General features: G+C 37.6%; 2 protein-coding genes across 2 annotated transcripts; one reads left to right on the top strand and one right to left on the bottom strand.

Moving 5' to 3' along the window:
• Positions 1-999: 999 nt before the first annotated feature.
• On the bottom strand, positions 1,000-10,307 carry ubap1 (ubiquitin associated protein 1). Its single transcript, XM_039688120.2, has 7 exons — positions 10,124-10,307; positions 8,392-8,440; positions 8,133-8,257; positions 7,265-8,053; positions 5,234-5,398; positions 5,017-5,118; positions 1,000-3,625 (listed from the first exon to the last, which is right to left on the bottom strand). Exons 2-7 carry the CDS (start codon positions 8,429-8,431, stop codon positions 3,485-3,487), a joined length of 1,362 nt encoding a protein of 453 aa, XP_039544054.2. The 5' UTR covers positions 8,432-8,440; positions 10,124-10,307; the 3' UTR covers positions 1,000-3,484.
• A 677-nt stretch (positions 10,308-10,984) lies between these two features.
• Positions 10,985-17,341, top strand: ube2r2 (ubiquitin-conjugating enzyme E2R 2). Its single transcript, XM_039687915.2, has 6 exons — positions 10,985-11,679; positions 12,228-12,428; positions 14,421-14,507; positions 14,648-14,745; positions 15,607-15,741; positions 16,878-17,341. The coding sequence occupies exons 2-6, from the start codon at positions 12,252-12,254 to the stop codon at positions 17,131-17,133; spliced, it is 753 nt and encodes a 250-aa protein (XP_039543849.1). The 5' UTR covers positions 10,985-11,679; positions 12,228-12,251; the 3' UTR covers positions 17,134-17,341.
• The last annotated feature ends 3,035 nt before the right edge of the window (positions 17,342-20,376 follow it).

Below are 20,376 nucleotides of genomic sequence, written 5' to 3'. Positions count from 1 at the left end.
GGCATATCACCACGTAGGACGAACCACATCCAACAGGAGTAACTGTTGAAGCTAGAAGAAGCTGTCTGAAAGGAATGTCCCGGCACTAACTCAGATTGTATCCATTATCCAAAAAAAGGAAAAATTAAATACACACCTTTTTGCTTGTCAGGAGCTCCATTTAGTTAACATTCATGGTCAGGCTGACAAACCTTTGGTCACTTGTGTCAATGCCAAGTTAGTTTCATTGGTGCCAACTGCCAACAGTGCAAATCTTGGACTGTGGACAATGTGAAACATGTTCTCTGATGAGACCACCGTCTTTCCCACATTCATGGGAGTTACGGTGTGGAGAAACCCCAAAGAGGGTTAACTTCCCAACTGCTGCTGTCCAGAGTGATGCACGGAGGTGGATCAGTGATGGGTTTGGGCATGGCATTCCAAACTGTGCTTGATGGGCGCTGCCAAAGACAACCGATATAATCCGGAGGACCATGTGCACCCAACGGTTCAAACCTTATATCCTGAAGGAAGTGCTGTGTTTCAGAATGATAATGCACCAATACACACCAAGACTTGTTTGATGAACATGAAAGTGGAGTTGAAAATCTCTGATGGCCTGCACCGTCACCACATCTAAACATTTTTTAGACACTTTGGAGTATTTTGAGGAGATGTTTTCTTCCACCAGCATCACAGAGTGACTTTGCCAATGTTTTAAGAGGAATGGCTCAAAATCAATCAGGCCACTGTGAAGAACTTGTGTCTATCATTCCCAAGACGACGAATTGAAGTAGTATTGACCGCAAAAGGAGGCCCTACACCATACTAACCAGGTGTTTCAGTTTCATTGTCCAACCCTTGTTTTTATCTATATCTAGAGAGAGAATGTATGTTAACGTAATGGTAAATCATTAAAAAAAATCCTACTGTTCTTAACGCAAAGTTCATTTTCTTATTTTTTCCTTTAATTTTTGGGTGACCTTGACTACATGAGATCCACCTACATCAACAAGCACCCACGCCACACATTACAATTTAATCATGATTTTGAAGCAACACATGTCAAAACAAAATGCACATGGAAAGTGAGCTTAAAGAGAATGTTCATGTACCTATAAAGGTGAAAATTAAAAAAATAAAAACAAAATTATAACGCAGCACTTTTATTCATGATGAGCCATATGAGGTCCCCAAAAAACTATATATCTCCCCTCAAGAGACATCTTTCAAAAGTGATTCCATCTCAGAGGAAAGTGCTTGATATAATTTGAACAGTATCAACAGTAACACACTCATGTTTCTCTGGACTAACTTGATTGAGGTTGGTAGTACCGTCTCATGCCATGTAAAAGCATTGTACAACTGAAGACTGCTGTATATTTGAAAACTTTAAAGAGTCAAATTAATGTATCTGGCTGCTGTGGCATTCAAAATCTAAATCTCAACTTGAATTGGTGTGATGGGAACTGACACGAAGTAAAAAGAAAAAAAGAAATGGCACACTCACAATTTTTTAGGCAAATGTCACAAAACCTCTCAACAGGTCATGTTTCACTATAAAAAAAAACAAAACAAAAACCTTATTTTTAAAATAAAGTCTATTTCTCATTATGTATCATAAAGATCTCATAATTATTGCAATGAATTTTGTTTTTCACATTTTTTTGTTTGTTACAAAATTCAGTAAAACAGCAAAAGAAAAAAAAAAGAAAAAAAAAAAAACCCCAACAACTTATTGGTCCTTAAAATAGGCTTGGTTTTCTCCAATAAACAAATAAATCTTTTTAGGAGGGGTGGAATATGACCTGGACATATTTTTCATGACATTCACCCAATAATAACCAAAGGTCAAAAATTCAGTATCAAAACATATGAGGTTAGACATTGGGCTACATCTGAGCCAAAAAAAATTGTATTGGAATCAGATATGTTAATAAAGTATGTCAGTAAAGTTCCTACATTGCACAGTTCAACTTTTTTCTGCTTTCCTCTAAAGAGAATACCATTATCTGAGCAAGTTGACCAGTATATTAACAAAGACACAGTATACCTCTTTTGATCGAAGCTCCAAAAGTCCATTAAATGTGCCACAAGAATTCACAGTCTCACCTTCAGATCTATTGCACAACTTTCACTTAAGGACACTACTGTTCAAAAGTTTGGGGTCAGTAAGATCCATTCATGTTTTCTGAGAAGTCGTCTCTTATGCTCACCAAGGCTGGTGGCACCAAGGACCAAGTAAAACAGTAATACTGCTGTTACTAAAAATTCACATGTATACATTTATGTAAAAAAAAAAAAAAAGAAAGAAATCTTGTCTAAAGTGTCACATGGTCCTTCAGAAATAATTCTAATATGCTGATTTGGTAACATTTCTAACCATTATCTAACTGAAAATGGTTGTGCTACCTAATATTTCTGTGGACATGTGGTTTGCAGGATTCTTTGATTTATTTGAAAAAGAAATCTTTCTAATAATAAATATAACTTGATCAATATTATGCATCCTTGCTTAACAAAAGTATACATTTCTTTAAAAAAGAATCTTACTGACCCCAAACTTATGAGTGCTAGTGTATACCTCCATTTGTCTTCTGCTTTGTCCAATAGATTAATGTGTTAACCTCAATAGGGTGTGTTAATGTTCTTAATTTCTTTATTACAGATGGAAACCGACAGTGTATCTTTACAGATCTTTAAATATGTTTATATTAACATCTGTGATTCAGTGTGCCTGTGCAGATTTGCATGTCATTTGTATGAGAACGTGGCGGCATCATTTCAAATTTTGCAGTTCCAGCCGAACTTACCAATTTCTCTTGCCGAATGTGTTCATTCCAGTGCAAAAGCCAACTGGGCAAACTTACATAATGCTGATTAGTTCTGTTAAAGCAGTTCCTAACAATAGAACAAAGAAACACAATCTCAAAAAAGGTCAAATGAAGAAAGATAAAGTATTTCCACCTGTCAAACATATAAACAATGTATGAACAAACAAACAGCAGAGACAGAATAGAGTGAGGGCACTTCAGTGGGGTTTCTGTTTAGCCGTGGGTTGTATTTATGAGTGTTCAGGTTTCAATTTTTGAAAGCCTGCGTCCAGCAGCGAGAGATGGCAGCGTAATAGCTTCGAGTGTCACTCCGAGTCCGTAATCTGTCAAACCTGGCGTCAATGGGGCTCCGCTCAATTCTGTTTCTCTAGTACCGCCCAGTCTAGTCTGTCACCATGGCAACAGAGACACTAGCCAATGCCGATTCTCGGGGACGGGTTTCGGCTCCTCCCACTCGTCACCGTTCTAAGATCACTTAACAGACATACAGCTGAAGAGGGATGAATGCACAGTTGAGCGGTGCCATCAATCCCTACTCCAAGAGGTATATCTTTATTAGGATACAAAATCAGTCGTCCTGTCTTAGAGATAAGAGAATCACATCCTTCCACAGCCAGGACCCCTCGGAGGGCCAGGGGAGGGGTGGCTCCAGTTGGACGGACCCTCGAAGCTCAGCTCGCAGCCGCCCGGGCCATCAGATCCTCCAGCGCCTTATCCTGGTCATTATTGTGCACGAGTAGTACCTCTTTAATAGTGTCTCTCTCAAAGCCCATTTCACCAAACCTTGACATCAGCTGCAGAAACTCAAGAGCCTATGGGAGAGAATGTTGCATAAATATAACAACGCAAAAAATTAAAACGTCATTATTTACACACAACCCTTGTTTTGTTTCAAAAATTTATGATTTTTTTCCCCCATGGGATATAATGCAAAATGTCCAGAATAGGCACAAGGATCCAAAAATAACACACACAAAAAAAGAAACATAAGTACCCAATATATTCCAGGCCTTCAATAGCCATGTAATAGTAAAAAGTCAATGTTATTTATATTTACTGCCACATTTGAACTAAATTTTTTTTCTGAACTGCCATATTTAAACTGAATTTGATTAAATCTGATTTGATTAAAAATACAGTAAAAACTAGCCTGGGAAAACTCCAACAACTTCCGGCAAATTTAGATTTGCTCTGAAAGTTAGTCTGGCAAAGAGCTCATTCAAGCCCATTACCAATCCGTCGAAATCGAGGCATGAATCTGAAACGTTGGGGCGGACTTTACACAATGACGACAGCACTGGGATTTTGAAGCAGATTTTGTAGCCTACACTACAATGGATGTCGCAGTCGAACATCACTCGTTTGAATCAGCTATCGCGTCTGTTTTAAGCGATTTGAACGTTTCCTTTTTGATAAAAACCGAGCAAAGAACAACACTCGGAGATGTTTCTCTGCATACGTCATCTCCTTCATCGCTCTGATTGGTTTAAGGTATATCCGCGACATCCGTTGGTGACGCCCCTCTGGAAATGATTTGTCTATGATGCTTTGCCAGACCATAACTCAGTTAAAACTGAGAATGGTCTTAACCAGGCTAAGTAAAAACAGTAATATTGTGAAAATTACAATTTTAAAATGATTGTTCTCTCTCTGAATATGTTTAAAAATGTAATTTATTACTGTGATGCAAAGCTGAGTTTTACAGCATCATTACTCCAGTCTTCAGTGTCATATGATCCTTCAGAAATCATTCTAATATGCTTATTTGCTTAAAAAAAAAAAGTAATCAGCAAGGTTGAAAAACTGTTGTGCTGCTTAATATTTTGGTGGAAACCAGGATACAGGATTTTCAGGATTCTTTGATGAATAAAAAGTTTAACAGGACAGTAAATATTTGAAAACTAACCCTTTAATAAAACATGTTAATTATTATGAGCTAATGGTCTTTAAAAGTTTGACCTTTGATAAGACAAGTTTTGTACCTTTGCATCAGATATGAACTATCTGTTATGTTGCTGTGAAGAAATTACATTTACCTCACAGACTAAACGACACTTTGTTCTAACAAAGTACAAGTCTTTTTAACTTCTTTATAGGATCAGTGTTTTCAAGCACATGGAAACAAGTATAGATGCAAATGTATATTTAAATTAGACAGCAGATAGTAATTCAGTCTTTGTGTGTATGGCTAGAATTCACCAACCTTTTCCTCAGAGCCCTGGTACATCTCCAAGCACTCCTCCACAGCAGTCGCATCAAAACCCCGATCGCACAGTCGACTGTGAGTAAAGAGATAGTCCAGCACCTACGAAAGAGAAAAGTGGCAAAACAAAGTAATTGAAGAGTCTCATTTAAACGTTTACATAAACAACACTAATCATTGAGTCTGGTAGTAAGGATAACCAAGCCTAAAAAGTGACCTGTTCCACTTCCACATTCTGTCCTTGTCTTTGCATGGCTCTGAGAACACCCTCGTAAGAATAACCCATGCCCACAATTGTCTCCACACACTGTCGTTCACTGGGAGAGAGGCCGAGAAGGATCGTGGCAGCAGGCGGATGGTTAGTAGCCGTGACGGGGTTTGACTGCAAGGATGTTTAGAAGAAAATTAGTTGAACTATTTTCAACCTTGGCTCATTGGAAAAACGTGGCTCTTCCTACGTTGTGGCAAAACTGTAACATAAGTACATAATATAGATAATACTCACAGCAGTTTCCAGTTGAAATGGTCAATAATGGCAGTAAAACACCAACTTTTATGTCCTTTTTTCATAGAAATTATGATTACAGGGCAGACTATTATAGATACTATATAGGGATACTCCACATGTTACCACTCCCCCAGAGTTAAACAGTTGGGTTTTGCCGTTTTCTAATCCATTCAGCCGATTTTTTGATATTTAGAAGAATATCAGTAATCAGACAGTTTCTGGTCTCATTGACTTCCATAGTATATTTTTTTCCTACTATGGAAGTCAATGAGACCAGCAACTGGTTTAACTCTGGGAGAGTGGTAAAATGAGCCTATTTCAAAAAAAAAAGTGGAGTATCCCTCTAAAGTCCCCCTGTAGTTCATCATTTTATCCCTTAAAATTTATCATTGATCACCAAAATTACATATTTAAACTTTATTTTTCGTGAAAAAAAAATCTTTGTGCCTCAAAATAGATTGAATGTAACTCTGCATGTTAAAAACACCACATAGACATATAAACAACATTAAAAACTTGATTTTCAACACAGGGGGACTTTAAGAAAGACTTGATTTACTATGTTATGACTTGATTTGTAGAGAACGAATACATTTGGCATTCGCATCACATAACCAGCTCCATTTGTATGGATTTTATTCAAGCTGCTAGGCAGCCTGGACACCATGAACAAAATTTTCGCCTAAGATAGGGAACCAATCACAGAACGGGGAGGCAGTGGCAAGACAATGGACGATGTCTATACGACACCGAAGCAGTTTATTTATATCTATGGATCCATCTTGGCAGCGGACACGAAGTTAACTTTTGATAGAGCCTTTGTGTTCTTCAAATAAAAGCCCGGGCTTTTATTTTTTCAAATCGTCGAACTGCACTGGCTTGAATTTGAGACGGGCGTCTATATGAAACCAGCCTTTATAATTTAGTATTGAGATGTTGTTGATTGAGTCAGTCTATAATCTCAAAAAATCTCCAAATGCTCCACGTGAAACTGCGGCCTTCCAACCTTTTACTATTGTGTCAATTGATTTGATTAATATGCACGAGAGAGCAAGACGGCGCTCGTGTTGTTTGATGGCGTGAGGGGGCGCGCGCTCGTTCTCTCTTTCTTCCTGCTCGTTATGCGCCCTGTCAAGTGCAGCAGTCATTCTATTCTACATCACTCGCCCATCAAAATAGGCTTTGGCGGGTCAAAGATTTGCTTTGGTGGCTGCCAAAAAGCAGATGATTAGCAAGATTAACAACCCGAAACTAAAAAACAGACCCAGCCTCTATTTGAGAGCAGCTTTTATTTATCCTAACCTGCTGTCACACCAGGTGAGTAAAAGAGACAGGAGTCTATTTGGGATTCGGCTATTATTTGAAATTGTATGTTAAATCTCCTAAATCTCTGACCCATCATCTTTTTTTTTTTGTCTAATTTTCTTTCGCTCTATGAACATCATCTGGTATCATTGACCCGATTGGCTATGAGCTACGTGCAGGCGCATTTGATAAGACATTCGTAGCACCCAATAATACGGCTCTGGGCATTCGTAAACCATGCCTCAAATACGAGAAAATTAACATGTGGTTTTCAGACCACGCTTCATTCTCAATGATACGTAGTCTGGCGTTAGCCAGGCTATAATTTTGCAGAAATGTCGTCACATTTGTGTTTTTCCACTGAACCTGGGTTGACTATTTTACATGCTAACAATCAGCCCTGAAATGCAAATGTTTTCATCTATTTTACAATACCTGCTTCGTTGTTCCATTCTGAACATAGACAGGTTGCTCTTGGGGGACTGTCGTGTTGGTATTGGAAGCTGTTCTCTGCAGGGATGGTGGCATACCGTTGGACAGACTGCGTGGTGGGTAAACGCTGAAAGGAGGTTCTGAGGGGGAGTCTCCTGGGTCTGAAAGCTTAGGGAAAGTCAGTGAGCGAATATTACATGGGCGGTCGGCATCAATCTGTCCAAGAGGAGTCCCCACAACCCCACCCCGTTCTAAGTCCAGCAGACCAACCAGTCCATTGGGTTTATGGAACAATCCTGCTTTGGCCTGAAGAGGAGGCGTACTTGGAGAAGTGGGCCGATTTTCGGCTGGAGGAAGCTGAGGAGGCGAAACGGACTGCGGTTGACTCTGAAGGATGTTTCGCAACTCTTCTTTGTCGTCCAGTGTCTTAAGCTCAAGTTTGTCAAAAGGGTCCTCCTCTCGCTCAAAGTCAGCTAAGTTCAGACACTGCGGGGCCGGGTTGCTAGGTGCTGGTCGCGTCGGTCCAAAAGAGGGGGCTGGGAGAGGCGTAAGGATTGCGTTGTGCCACAGGCCAGCTAAAACTGGGTTCAAAGCTGGTGGAAGAACGTCCTGCTCATCAGAGGGGCGGGCTTTCTTCCCCCCAACCAATCCGACATCTGCATCCTGAGCAGCAGCCTGCCTTTCATTTTCAGAGTCCACCTGGGCGACTTCCGCCGCTCGAGCTTCGGCGGCTCGTGCTTTGGCAAGCTCCTCCCCCCACTGAACGCTCCGTCGCTCCAGACTGAAGTCATACTGGAGTAAAAGCAAAGCATTCATTATTTCTGACAAAAACACTTATGTGATGGAAAGTTAAAGGGAAAATCTGACTTACTTGCAGATCTAAGAGTTTGGCATTACAGTCGGACAAAGAGAAGCCAATGGGAAGACCCACTTTTGAGGGACAGCGGAATTTCTCATTGAGCTTGAAGGGAACATCCTCAAGGTAGCTGACGGGTCCTTGAAACATCAAAGTAACAGAAGAACAAGGAAACGAAATGAGTTCAAATTATTCATTTAAAATGTTGCATTATCTGTTTTGTTGTCTTTTTAAAATATAATAAACAGTCATGACAGCTGATTGGCTGACTCACCGTTGTTGTGGATATCTGATCCAGACTTCCTCGCAGCCATTTAGAGTAACTAAAGAAATAAACAAACGACATAAATTCACACAAACTGAGCACAGTTACCTATTTTCTCTTCCTTGTACTTTGATTTATTTTAACATAAGAAATTACTATATATGTATATATATCCAATATCACATAAGTAAGCCTTACTTATGTAATTTTGGATATATAAATATTGTAATTTAAAGGTTTGAGAAAATCTTTTGGTACTCTGTTACAATTTGTTGAGAAATATAAGGAAGACAGAATTAGAAATTGTTTAAAATAACAACAGAATTGCTGTTTGTGAGTGATCATGCCAACACAATACTAAAGAGATTTAAGATTCGAATTAAATAATATGCTATTTAAATTCAACGTTAAGAGCTATAGTAATCTTACTATTGGTCTTAAATACAAAGAATCACACAAACTAAATTGAAACTATGTCATAACCAATGGAAAAAAGTTTAACCTACATTATACAAGTTTGGTGTTTGGTGTTGGTACGAATTTTGAAAATGGTTTTGAAAGTTTTTTCAGTCCAGGACGGTATTTATTTGATTACAATAAAGCAAATTCAGGAACATCATGAAGTATTATTACAATTTAAGATTAAATGTATTCCCTGATGGCAAAATGGTTGTTGTTGAATGCTGAAAACAGAGGGGATATTTTGTTTAGGACTGCTTGATGACTTGAAAGAACAAGAAAATGAATTAGAAATAAAATCTTTTATCCTGACTGAATAAAAGATAAAATATTAATTTATTTTTTTACTCTAATAATGTATTTTGTACTTGTAGTATTAAGTTTAACAGTTAACATTCCCAAAACAAATATGGGGGAAAATACAAAACAGTTTTCGTTGTTGTCAAATGATTTGATTACGTCAAAATGTTAAAAAAAAAAAAAAAAATGGCTGCATACTGGTAATCGGATACTGTCAAACACTGTCAAAAAATAATGTCAGATGACTCAGATCACTAGAAAACAAAGCATAGTCCAAACACCATTAAGTCACAAGCATCGCTTGGATTTTTCTTTTGAAACTGTAAACACACGCGCTTCTACATTTACAGGAAGTTTACAAACTATAACATTTCAATAAACTAAGCCCGAATGACAACCTACTTCATGACAACCAGGGAGGGAAGGAGGGAACTACCCCATAACTGTATCACATGCTGATAAAACCGGTTCTGAAGTCATTTCACCAGCCATGATGTCTTACATAAAAACCTTAACAGCTGATACTACAGTATCTACAGTCAACAGATTTGTTACGTACTAACGTTATAGAGAATGAAAAATTCATACAGACAGCAAGCTAGATGAGTCCAATACCAGTTTAAATTCAACAATACATCTTTAGATATACTAATGAGAGAGTCTTTCGAAGTTGATTTAACGTTATATTTAAATTGGATGATGAAACATATTTATTCCTGGCTTCTTACCAAGCTACTACGATTTTCTATTTTCGATCTGACATGTCAATCAAACAACGAAAAGATTTATGATCTAAAAACAACGATTTGGTACTTAATAACTAGAGAAGTAGAGAAATGAACGTGTAAGTTACATCTGGTTAAAAACAACTGTCTAGTGCTAGTTTTGTTTCAGTTCAGGTTAGTGAAGCGACCTAACAGGCCCCGACTTCCTCTGCCACCGCCCCTCAAACTGTCCCTGCGCGTCCCACCGGTGTCCTTACCAATATCTGCTCTGTCTTCAGTCTCCGAATAAGTCTCTCACTTGTCCTCGGACATACAAGCTCCGGTCGACGCTCTCAAATGAGGAGATTTACTGAAAACCGAGTATATTTCCTGCTTCATCGCGGAACGCCATCTTGGTTTGACCGCCTCCTTCGGTTCCTGTGTGACGACATGCGTTGCCACTGAATGATTACAGATTCGACCAATCAAATCAGCGAGGAGCAGTTGAGGAGACGTCATCTGTGTCGGACTTTGCCCATGAGTTTAGCACGGGTTTGAAAATGGATGTTTTGATATATTTTAGTTTGTTGGATATTGTTGGTTAGTGAACTATTATAACCATTAAGTAAAACATTGATAAAATAGATAATCTGTGTTTGTCCATATACTTTCAAAAAGTAGATCAGATCAGTTATTTCTATACATCCATCCATAAGGCTATACATTACAGTCCGATCAACTTCCTAAATAGACAAAGTAGCTCATTTTGACACAATATGGATGATAAACATCTCAACATAGTAAGGCTTTTTTGAGGGAATTTTATTTTATTACTACCTGCTTACTATCTTATTCTTATTACCTACTACTTACTATAGAATTTTACATTTTAACATTGTTAAACTTGTCAGTATAATCCAATAAGCGGTCACAGGCGATAAAGTAACAATGTCATGCTAAAATAGTGAACGGACTGATCTATTATTGTTTTTATTGGGAGAAGCAAAGCACAATTTGCTAACAGGAGTATTGACCTAACTCAGAGAGACTTGAACCTAAAGGTACAGTAGAGTGTCTTGCGTCATGACGCACACACGTAAAGACGTATTCAGGCACGCACTGTGATAACCGGAAGCATCTATAGATGCGATTGAGAAACGGCGAAAGAAATCATCACCTGTCGATATCGTTCATATGTATCTCTTCTGCGCTCTCTTTAATCTCCATATCCTACTACCATAACACCCATACCATTACGTTAATTCGCTGTCGAGTCGGTCTGGACGGATAAAGCAGAGTTTGCAGTGTAATTCTGTGCGCAAACGGGGGGTTTTGAAGGTGCGTTGAAGCCTCGCACCAGAACAAATGTAAACAAGCAGCTGATCAACTGTGCGGCCGAAGACCCGCAGCGAAACGGCGTGATGACAGCGACCTGCAGGGTTTGACTAACATATTCTGCATCACATAAAGCGAATTTAGAGGTTTAATTGCATGCTGTAGAGTTTTTAGACGTTAGGATAGTACACGAGGACAACTCCCGACCCATCGCCTTCACCTCCATTACGGGCAACAGCAGATACAGAACAAACGGCTGCTTTATTTTTTTGTACTGTTTGTAAGGGCGATAAATTGATTGATTTATGTTTATTTCTGCTTGAAGACTGGACAACCTCACGACGAAAAGCAACAGGATTCGGGAAATAACAAAGGAAAATTGAGATTAACAATCCCTTCTGGGCCCCAAGGAATAAATAAATATTAGCAACCTATTAATATTTACATGACGCTGGAAGTTTAGGGAACTCATCATCACATTTCCTGGGGAGCTACGCTGGTAATGAACAGTCTATGTTTTTATTTATTACTTACTAATCTAATCATAAATTTGTAAACAAGTGTTTTTGTTTTCTTCTTTCTTTTTGCAATGTCTTTACCTCTCTCTCTCTCTCTCTCTCTCTCTCTCTCTCTCTGTATATATATATATACATATATATATATATATATATATAGTGTGTGTGTGTGTGTGTGTGTGTGTATATATATATATATATATATATGTGTGTGTGTGTGTGTGTGTGTATATGTCTGTGTGTGTATAAGACCATTTTGCAAGATGTAAACAACACTGGTCCAGAAGCACTTCCTGTTTCAGTTTTTTTAACACTAAATAAAAGCTGGGATAAAATACAACCAACAGAACATATAAAACTGAAACAAAAAGTAAAACAAACATCTTTAAGATGTTTTCTTTACATGTGAAATAAATAAAACAGTTACAAACTAAGATGTTATGACATCATTGTTGTCATAATGGAATTGCTAAAGAAAACTATAAAATAATATATTATTCTGTAAAAAAAAAAAAATTCTTTGAATCCACAGTAAGGCTGAACGATCTGGACTGTCATGGCACACCAGCAGATGCCGAGCTCTCAGAAGGCTCTGATGCTGGAGCTGAAATCCCTGCAGGAGGAGCCAGTGGAAGGTTTCCGCATCACTCTGGTGGAGGAGTCGGACCTCTACAACTGGGAGGTGGCCATCTTTGGCCCTCCAAACACACTTTATGAAGGAGGCTACTTCAAGGTAAGCCTGAAAAATTTTCTTGAATGCTTACCATCGGACCAGGGTGTTTCGAGTCAGATCAACAATCACATTTTTTATGATTCTATTTAATTTTATACTATATATCACACACCATGTTCTCCCATGTTTTGCAATCCCTAGTTCTTATCTCCCTGGTGGTGTGTTCCTTATACTCTAGATCGCTATTAATAGCCTTGACAGATATTAATGACATCTCAATATGAGAGCTAAAAAGAGAAGGACAGTGTGTTTCAACCATATCCCCGTAGTTATTTATTCTCAGTGGAATATTATCAACTGCAATAGTCAGTACTTTTACAGTAACGCATCATCAACTTTACCACAACAGAGTTCCTCCGCATTCAGAGTTAAATTATTGTATCATAACAATGCCACAGGTCACAGTCTTTATGGATGTTTTGATATTTTGAGTTCATGGTGGCAAATCAGTGTGACGGACTCATATAGTTTTGAAATGTTTCTTTATGTGCACATAAAAATAAACAAAATTCAGTCCCTAAAAAAATTTGTTTGTAGGTTGAATCCCTTATGAGTTTTGATCACCTTTTTGTCTGAATTGTAAAACATTCATTATTTGAATCAATGTGGTGCAGTTTAGCTGGGTGATATGTTGTACAGCATGTTTTGGGGAAGATCATGGTATCTTTGTGAGCACAGGCTTGGGTTCCACCCATCAGACAAAGTATTTGCATGGATATCAATTTAGCAATTTTGGTAAAAAGCATTTCTAGTTTTTTATACATCAAATGTAATGTTAATTTTTCTTTATATTTATGCAAGGTTTTCTAAAAAAAAGTTTTTCTGGCTTCAAAGAGCTGTTTCATTTGTTCCCATTTATTCCTAATGATGACATTACATTGTTACATTAGGTACATTACATTAGGTTGTGGTTTTCTAAGACTTTCTAAGTTTTTGACTGTGGCACAGATCTTCATTCACGCCGTCACAGTCACGCTACACTTAATCACCAGCCAGTCCATCTTGTCCGACACACATGATTTAGAAATGCAGAGCAGCAGCAGCACCGCACTCATGTTCAAAGCAATAGTTCACCCAAAAAAATGACAATTCTCTTATTATCTGCAGGGCTTCGAACATCAAAAAGGATGTAGTAAAAAATTACCATAAAAGTAGTCCATATTACTTATGGAGTATATTCCAAGTCCAACAAGTCATATGTTAGATTGTTATGAGGAACAGACTGAAATTTAAACATTTGTTTTCACTGTTATTTACTGCAAAGTGCAAACCATGTGAAAGCTGCCATAGCTCTACTTGGAGTGTTTGTGAGAGATTTCTGAACGAACAAATACATTTTATTTATATTATTTTGAAATCAGCTCCTAAATCAGACTTATTGTAACACTCAATTATCTGGTCCGAGTGACAGGAGGGGAAGATAATGTTAAACTTGAATGATTTGATGTTTTTTGTATTTTTGCAGCTTGAAATACACTGTTTATTGCTTCTGAAAGCTAGTGCGCTGTTCAAAATTTCTCCGTTTGTGTTCCATGTAAGAAAGAAAGTTGTATTTGGTAAATAATGTAGAATTTGAATTTTTGGTTGAACTAGTCCTTTAAAACAGTACTCCTAGCCAAATAACCTATAACTGCTCTCACAGCGATTGCAGTTGTTATAACAAAACTCAAAGCCACAATCACGTTCAAAATCATTATTGTTATAATAACTATAATCACAAAAGTCAGCACAAAACAGTACTGTATCAACAGTGGACTGAAGAGAGTGCAGCATTTAACTAAGCAACTGCACTGTCGTCTCAAACTCCCTTTTGGCACCATATCAGAAACCTGATGAAGAGTACATGATGTTGAAATTCATGAGGATTATATTTATACCAACCCTTTTAGTCTAATGTGTCCTTTCCATTTGAGACTGATTTACAACAGCTCATTTACTAGCTATAATACGGCTCACGTGCAAGCTAATAATGCTCCATGTCTTTTTCCCCAGGCCCATATAAAATTTCCTATTGACTACCCCTACTCTCCTCCGACTTTCCGATTCCTCACCAAGATGTGGCATCCAAACATCTATGAGGTGAAAATGCTTGTGTGTGCGTGCAGTTGATGCATGTTTACTGCACCACCAAATGGAATTACAACAGCTTAAAACTTACATTAGTAATCATATAGTAACAATGCTGCAATTGTTGCTTAATATACGTCTCTCAACCCCAGAATGGCGATGTTTGTATTTCCATCCTCCATCCTCCTGTGGATGACCCTCAGAGCGGAGAGCTGCCCTCGGAGCGATGGAACCCCACACAGAATGTCAGGTATTGGGGTGAAAATACCCACAATTATCCACAAATCTCCCTATATATACACTACTGTTTAAAACTTTGGTGTCAATAAGGTTTTTTTTTATTCTTTTATTCAGCAAAGGTGCATTCAATTCTGTCAGTATTTACTCACCCTCATGTTGTTTCAAACCTGTGTGAATTTCTTTCTTCTGCTGAACACAAAAGAAGATATTTTGAAGATTGTCGGTAACCAAATATTTTCTTGGCCCATTTGGTTACCCATATTCTTAAAAATATCTTCTTTTGTGTTCAGCAGAAGAAAGAAATTCATACAGGTTTGGAAAAACTTGAGGGCGAGTAAATTATGACATAATTTAAATTTTTGGGTGAACTATCCCTTTATTAAAAGTGACTGTAGATATTTATAATGTTCAAATAAGTTTCAAATAAATGCTGTTCTCTTGCACTTTCTTTTCATCTGAGAATCCTGAAAAAAATCTATTAACACCAAAATATTAAGTTGCATAAGTGTTTTTATATTTATATATTGTTTTTATATTTATGTTTTTATATTTATATATTTATATTGATAATAATAATAACAATAATACATGTTTTTTGGGCAACTAATCAGCATATTAGAATGACTTCTGAAGGATCATGTGACACTGAAAACTGGAGTAATGATGCTGAAAATTCAGCTTTGACATAACAGGGATAAATGACTTTTTTTTTCAAGTGTATTAAAATATTAAAACATTTATTTACAATTATAATAATTCACAATATTACTGTTTTTGCTGTATTTTTGATCAAACAAATTAAGACACTTATTTCAAAACATTAAAAAAAATGTTGCCTACCCCAAATTTATGGTAGTGTGTGTGTTTGCAGAACAATCCTGTTGAGCGTGATCTCACTGCTGAATGAACCCAACACCTTCTCCCCTGCAAATGTGGACGCTTCGGTCATGTTTCGCAAGTGGAGGGACAGCAAAGGCAAGGACAAGGAATATGCAGAGATTATAAGGTACCAACACTTTATCATTTAAACTAGTTGCATTAAAAACAAAGTCAGCTTTTTCCATCAAATTATATTAAGTTTAAAGTCACCTTTTTCCTGCACTTGAATTCGTTATATATTAACAAGATTTTCCAATTGTATTTTTTTTGTTGCATTTTTATTTGTTTCAACGCACAATGTATAAAGTGCATAAAGTTAAATGAATAATATGTTATTTGAGATGCTAGCTAAAGTTTTTAAACTTCAGTGTATAACTTTTCCTGCACTGTCTATGCTACTACAGAACTAAATAATATTTTAAAGTGTGTGGCTTGTTGTATCAGACTTACGATTGTAGCCTATCAAACCATAAAACGTGTGGAAAAAAAAATCCATAGACTTACTTTGAAGTCTCTAGCAACTGTATATCAATGCTCTAACAGCAACATGAGGATCTACAACATAGCAGAAATACTTGCATATTCTTCAGGAAATGCCAAAATTGAATTATACCACTGAAGTGGCAGAGATCTAGAGTAAACATTATCTGGGGCCAAATTTTGGCCCAACACACTTACATTGCACCATCCCACTGAAGTTTAGGACATACTGTCCTGGGTGTCTTTGGGCAAGTAAACAACTTTTTGAAAGTTTGAACTTTTCTCTTATTGACATTCTTTTCTAACAAAACATCCCTTAGTTGAAAACTGGAAAAAGAAGTGAAATATAGAGTAATGTTCAAAACTTTTTTATATATATGTTTTTGAAAGAAGTCTCTCACCAAGGCTGCATTTATTTGATCAAAAATACAGTTAAAACAGTAATGTTGTAAAATAAGATTGCAATTTAAAATCAGTGTTTTGTTTATTTTAATGTTGATTTATTTTTGTGATGTCAAAGCTGATATTTTTTAGCATCATTAAACGTTTTCAGTGTCACATGATCATTCAGAAATCATTCTAATATGGTGATTTGATGCTTAAGAAACTTATTATTATCAATGTTGAAAACAGTTTTGCTGCCTAACATTTTTGTTGTAACTGCAATACTTTGGTCTGTAAGGTTTTTTTTGTGTGTGTGTATATTTGTAGACTGTGGTTACATTTAGAGCTGTAACAATAAACTGAATTGATTTTCTGACACTGTGTCTGCGTCGTGCACAGGAAGCAGGTGATGTCCACTAAGGCAGATGCAGAGCGGGATGGAGTAAAAGTACCAACTACGCTAGCCGAGTACTGCATCCAGACCAAAGTGCCTTCCCACGACAGTAGCTCCGACCTGCTCTACGACGATCTTTATGACGACGATATAGAGGAGGATGAAGATGAGGATGACGAGGCAGAGGCCGTTGGGATTGGCAGCGAAATGGCCGGGGACTGTTTTGGCGATGAAGACGACTCTGGCAATGAGGAGTCTTGACCTCCTTCCACCATTTCCGTGACACTGACCTTCGCCCTCACACTATTCTTTACCCCTATACAGCCTCATGTTTCAGATTCTCTTTTCCTATGCTTAAAGCTTTCATTTTCACTCTGAAAACCCTTCAGATCTCTGTCCTTATAGCACCTCCCACCTCCCTAAAGTACACCATGGGTTCATAAAACCAGTCATTTGTGGTTACATTTCACATCCCACCTTCTCCTGCCTCTTAACCTCAGGGCTTTTGGATATTCAGAGCTTGTCAGGCCACCTTAAACATGTTCGTTTTAAAAAATATATATATAAAAAAAATTTTAAGGACTAGTTCCCACAAAAATTTTAATTTTGTCATGATTTATTCGCCCTCATGTTGTTCCAAAACCTGTAGGACATTCTTTCTTCCGTGGAACAAAAAAAATTGACATTTTTAAGGATGTTTGAGCTGCTTTTTCCTAAAAATTAAAACTAAAAAAAATCCCTGTTTTCGAATATGCCTGTTTTCCTGCTAAATAGTAGGTGTTGCTCCGTAGTCCGGACATAAAAATAGTTAGTCTGAATTCATAGTATTGATGCAGTAAATATCTGGATGACCTATTACTTCCAGCGAGATTCTAAAGTGAGCATCTGATGGACACTTTACTATCCCATGAGGCCACAGAAGAGGAGTTGTGCCGTTCTCAACTAACATGACAGTCGCAAAGTTTGTTCTTCGTCAAATGTACTATGTGATTTCAGACAAGCTCCTAAAAACGACACTAAAACACCATAATAGTATGACTAGTGAGCTATATTCTGAATATTTTGTAGCTATACGATGGCTTCAGAAGAGGAAAAAGCCAAAACTTAAGTTGTTATTCATTCTAAAATTTCATTTAAGCATTCACGTGGCAAATTTGCTTGATTGTTGCGTGTTTCGTAACCGAATTCAGTGTACTGGTTTGAATCAAGGAAGCCACACAGGTTTGGAATGACATGAGGGTGAGTAAATGATGATAATATATATATATATATATATATATATATTTGGGGTAACTAACCCTTAAAGGAGTAGTTCACTTTTAAAAAAAACTTTTGCTGATAATTTACTCACCCCCCATGTCATCCAAAATGTCCTTGTCTTGCTTTCTTCAGTCGAAAAGAAATTAAGGTTTTTGATGAAAACATTCCAGGATTTTTCTCCATATAATGCACTTTACTGGTAACCAAACGGTTCAAGGTCCAAAAGACAGTTTCAGTGCAAACTGTTCAAAGGGCTTTAAATGATTCCAGACGATGAATAAGGGTCTTATCAAGCGAAACGATCGCTCATTTAAAAAAATTAAGTTTTATAAGCTCAAATGGTCGCCTTGCTCTGTTCTGTGATGAGCGTTCGTGACTCTCCTGTTCAAACTCATTCATCAAAATGAACAAATCTTATTCCGAGTCAATTCATTAATTTCGTTTGTTGAATGAACCAAATGACTCGAAAAAAAGATTTGTTCATTTTGATGAATGAGTTTGAACAGGAGAGTCACAAAGGTGCATCACAGAACAGAGCAAGGCGACCATTTGAGCTTATAAAACTTAATTTTTTTAAATGAGCGATCGTTTCGCTTGATAAGACCCTTATTCATCGTCTGGAATCATTTAAAGCCCTTTGAACAGTTTGCACTGAAACTGTCTTTTGGACCTTGAACCGTTTGGTTCCCATTAAAGTGCATTATATGGAAAAAAATCCTGTAATGTTTTCATCAAAAACCTTAATTTCTTTTCGACTGAAGAAAGAATGACATGGACATCTTGGATGACATGGGGGTGAGTAAATTATCAGCAAAAGTTTTTTTTTTTTTTTAAAGTGAACTACTGCTTTAAACTCATCCATTTATGCCTGGTAAAATCACCAACAAATGAATGTTCTGTTCTTTTCCCAGATTTTCAAGTATGTACAGATTCTTCATAACTGTCTTTACAGTATAGGGCTTCACTGATTCCTCTCTACAGTATGTACCTAATTTACCACTTTTCCACTAAAAAAGGTAAGTATTCAAGGGTGGAAAAAATGAACAATGAATAGACTGTTTCTTCTTCATACTATTTAAGTGTCATCCACATCAGCAGGGTCACCTTCACAACTGCTAACTACATGCACCCTTTTATGCGCAGCTCGTACCCCCAAATCACTTAAGCTTTTTGAGCCATTAAATCACGGTGTCAGATTATATGGCACATGAAGGTGCTTTCAAGTGCTCAGCAACACAAGCATTACAACTACTTCCAACACACCTTCATTCGCTGACCCAGATACTATGATGAGACTGTTTAAGTCACTACGATGATGTCCCGCGTTTGGCTCCGAATATTTGAACCGATTGATTTTGGCTGAAGGTAATCATACTGTTATGCTTTTAAGTGTACACTTAACACTCTTGGTAAGTGATCACGTATGACTGTCTGAGCTGCTGTACCAAACCATTTCTATTTCTCCTTTTTCCTCACTGATTTTGAGGATAATCTTGGGTGTTTAAGTTCGGGGTTCGAGATCAGTGACTGCTGAGGACATTTCGCTTACCAATGTGAGCCCTCTCATCCCCGGTCTTATGCTTTTTTTTTGCGTTGGCCACGGTGGGCCGTAGCTTTCAAGAGCATGCTTGTGTGTTTTAATGTGTTTTATATGATGTGTCAATCATCCAATGAGGCACGCGAATCCCTGAGGTCTCTCATTAATGGGGGTGGAAGCATATACGTTTATGCACATGGGGTCTCAGGTACACCTTTATTCCCGCAAACCAGCCAAGGACACGGATGCTGATTCCTCGTCCTACGAAACCCCTCCAAAAGGGAGTGTGGATCTGAGGATCTTGAGGGAACGGTGCTCTCTTATTTTGCCGAGCATCTGGAACTCACTGAACTATCAAGAACAATCCTTCCAGACTCGATCGCTCTTTGAACCTCTGGACTATGAGCCAAGGTGGCTCAACGGGGACGTGAATCGATTAAAACGGACTGGATTTTTCACGTTCAGCAAGAGACTCTTGGTGTATTTACACCCCTGTGCACAGCAAAACAACCAAGTTCATTTCAAAGTGTTGTGACATTAGTCGACAGTGGATTTGTCTTGAAGGATTTTATCATTTGTGTCATGATTGTTTTTAATGTTTCATTACGAATTTTGTTTTTGTTTTTCATATGCTAATTCTTAGACAGGAATTGTGGTCCTGTCGAATTCCTGTCGAACAGCCGAATTCATTATTTGCTCTTAAGTTC

The sequence above is a fragment of the Pimephales promelas genome, chromosome 19 (assembly GCF_988280905.1).
Source record: "Pimephales promelas chromosome 19, fPimPro1.hap1.1, whole genome shotgun sequence".
Lineage (NCBI taxonomy): Eukaryota > Metazoa > Chordata > Actinopteri > Cypriniformes > Leuciscidae > Pimephales > Pimephales promelas.
The sequence above is the reverse complement of the archived record's forward strand: the minus strand, read 5'-3'. Positions and strand labels throughout refer to the sequence as shown.

Coding starts and splice junctions, on each gene's coding strand:
- ube2r2 (XM_039687915.2), top strand. CDS start 12,252: ATGGCACACCAGCAGATGCCGAGCTCTCAGAAGGCTCTGATGCTGGAG. Junction 14,746..15,606: donor AACCCCACACAGAATGTCAG/GTATTGGGGTGA, acceptor GTGTGTTTGCAG/AACAATCCTGTTGAGCGTGA. Junction 15,742..16,877: donor GAATATGCAGAGATTATAAG/GTACCAACACTT, acceptor CGTCGTGCACAG/GAAGCAGGTGATGTCCACTA.
- ubap1 (XM_039688120.2), bottom strand. CDS start 8,431: ATGGCTGCGAGGAAGTCTGGATCAGATATCCACAACAACG. Junction 8,258..8,391: donor ATCAGATATCCACAACAACG/GTGAGTCAGCCA, acceptor TGATGTTTCAAG/GACCCGTCAGCTACCTTGAG. Junction 8,054..8,132: donor CCAAACTCTTAGATCTGCAA/GTAAGTCAGATT, acceptor CTTTTACTCCAG/TATGACTTCAGTCTGGAGCG.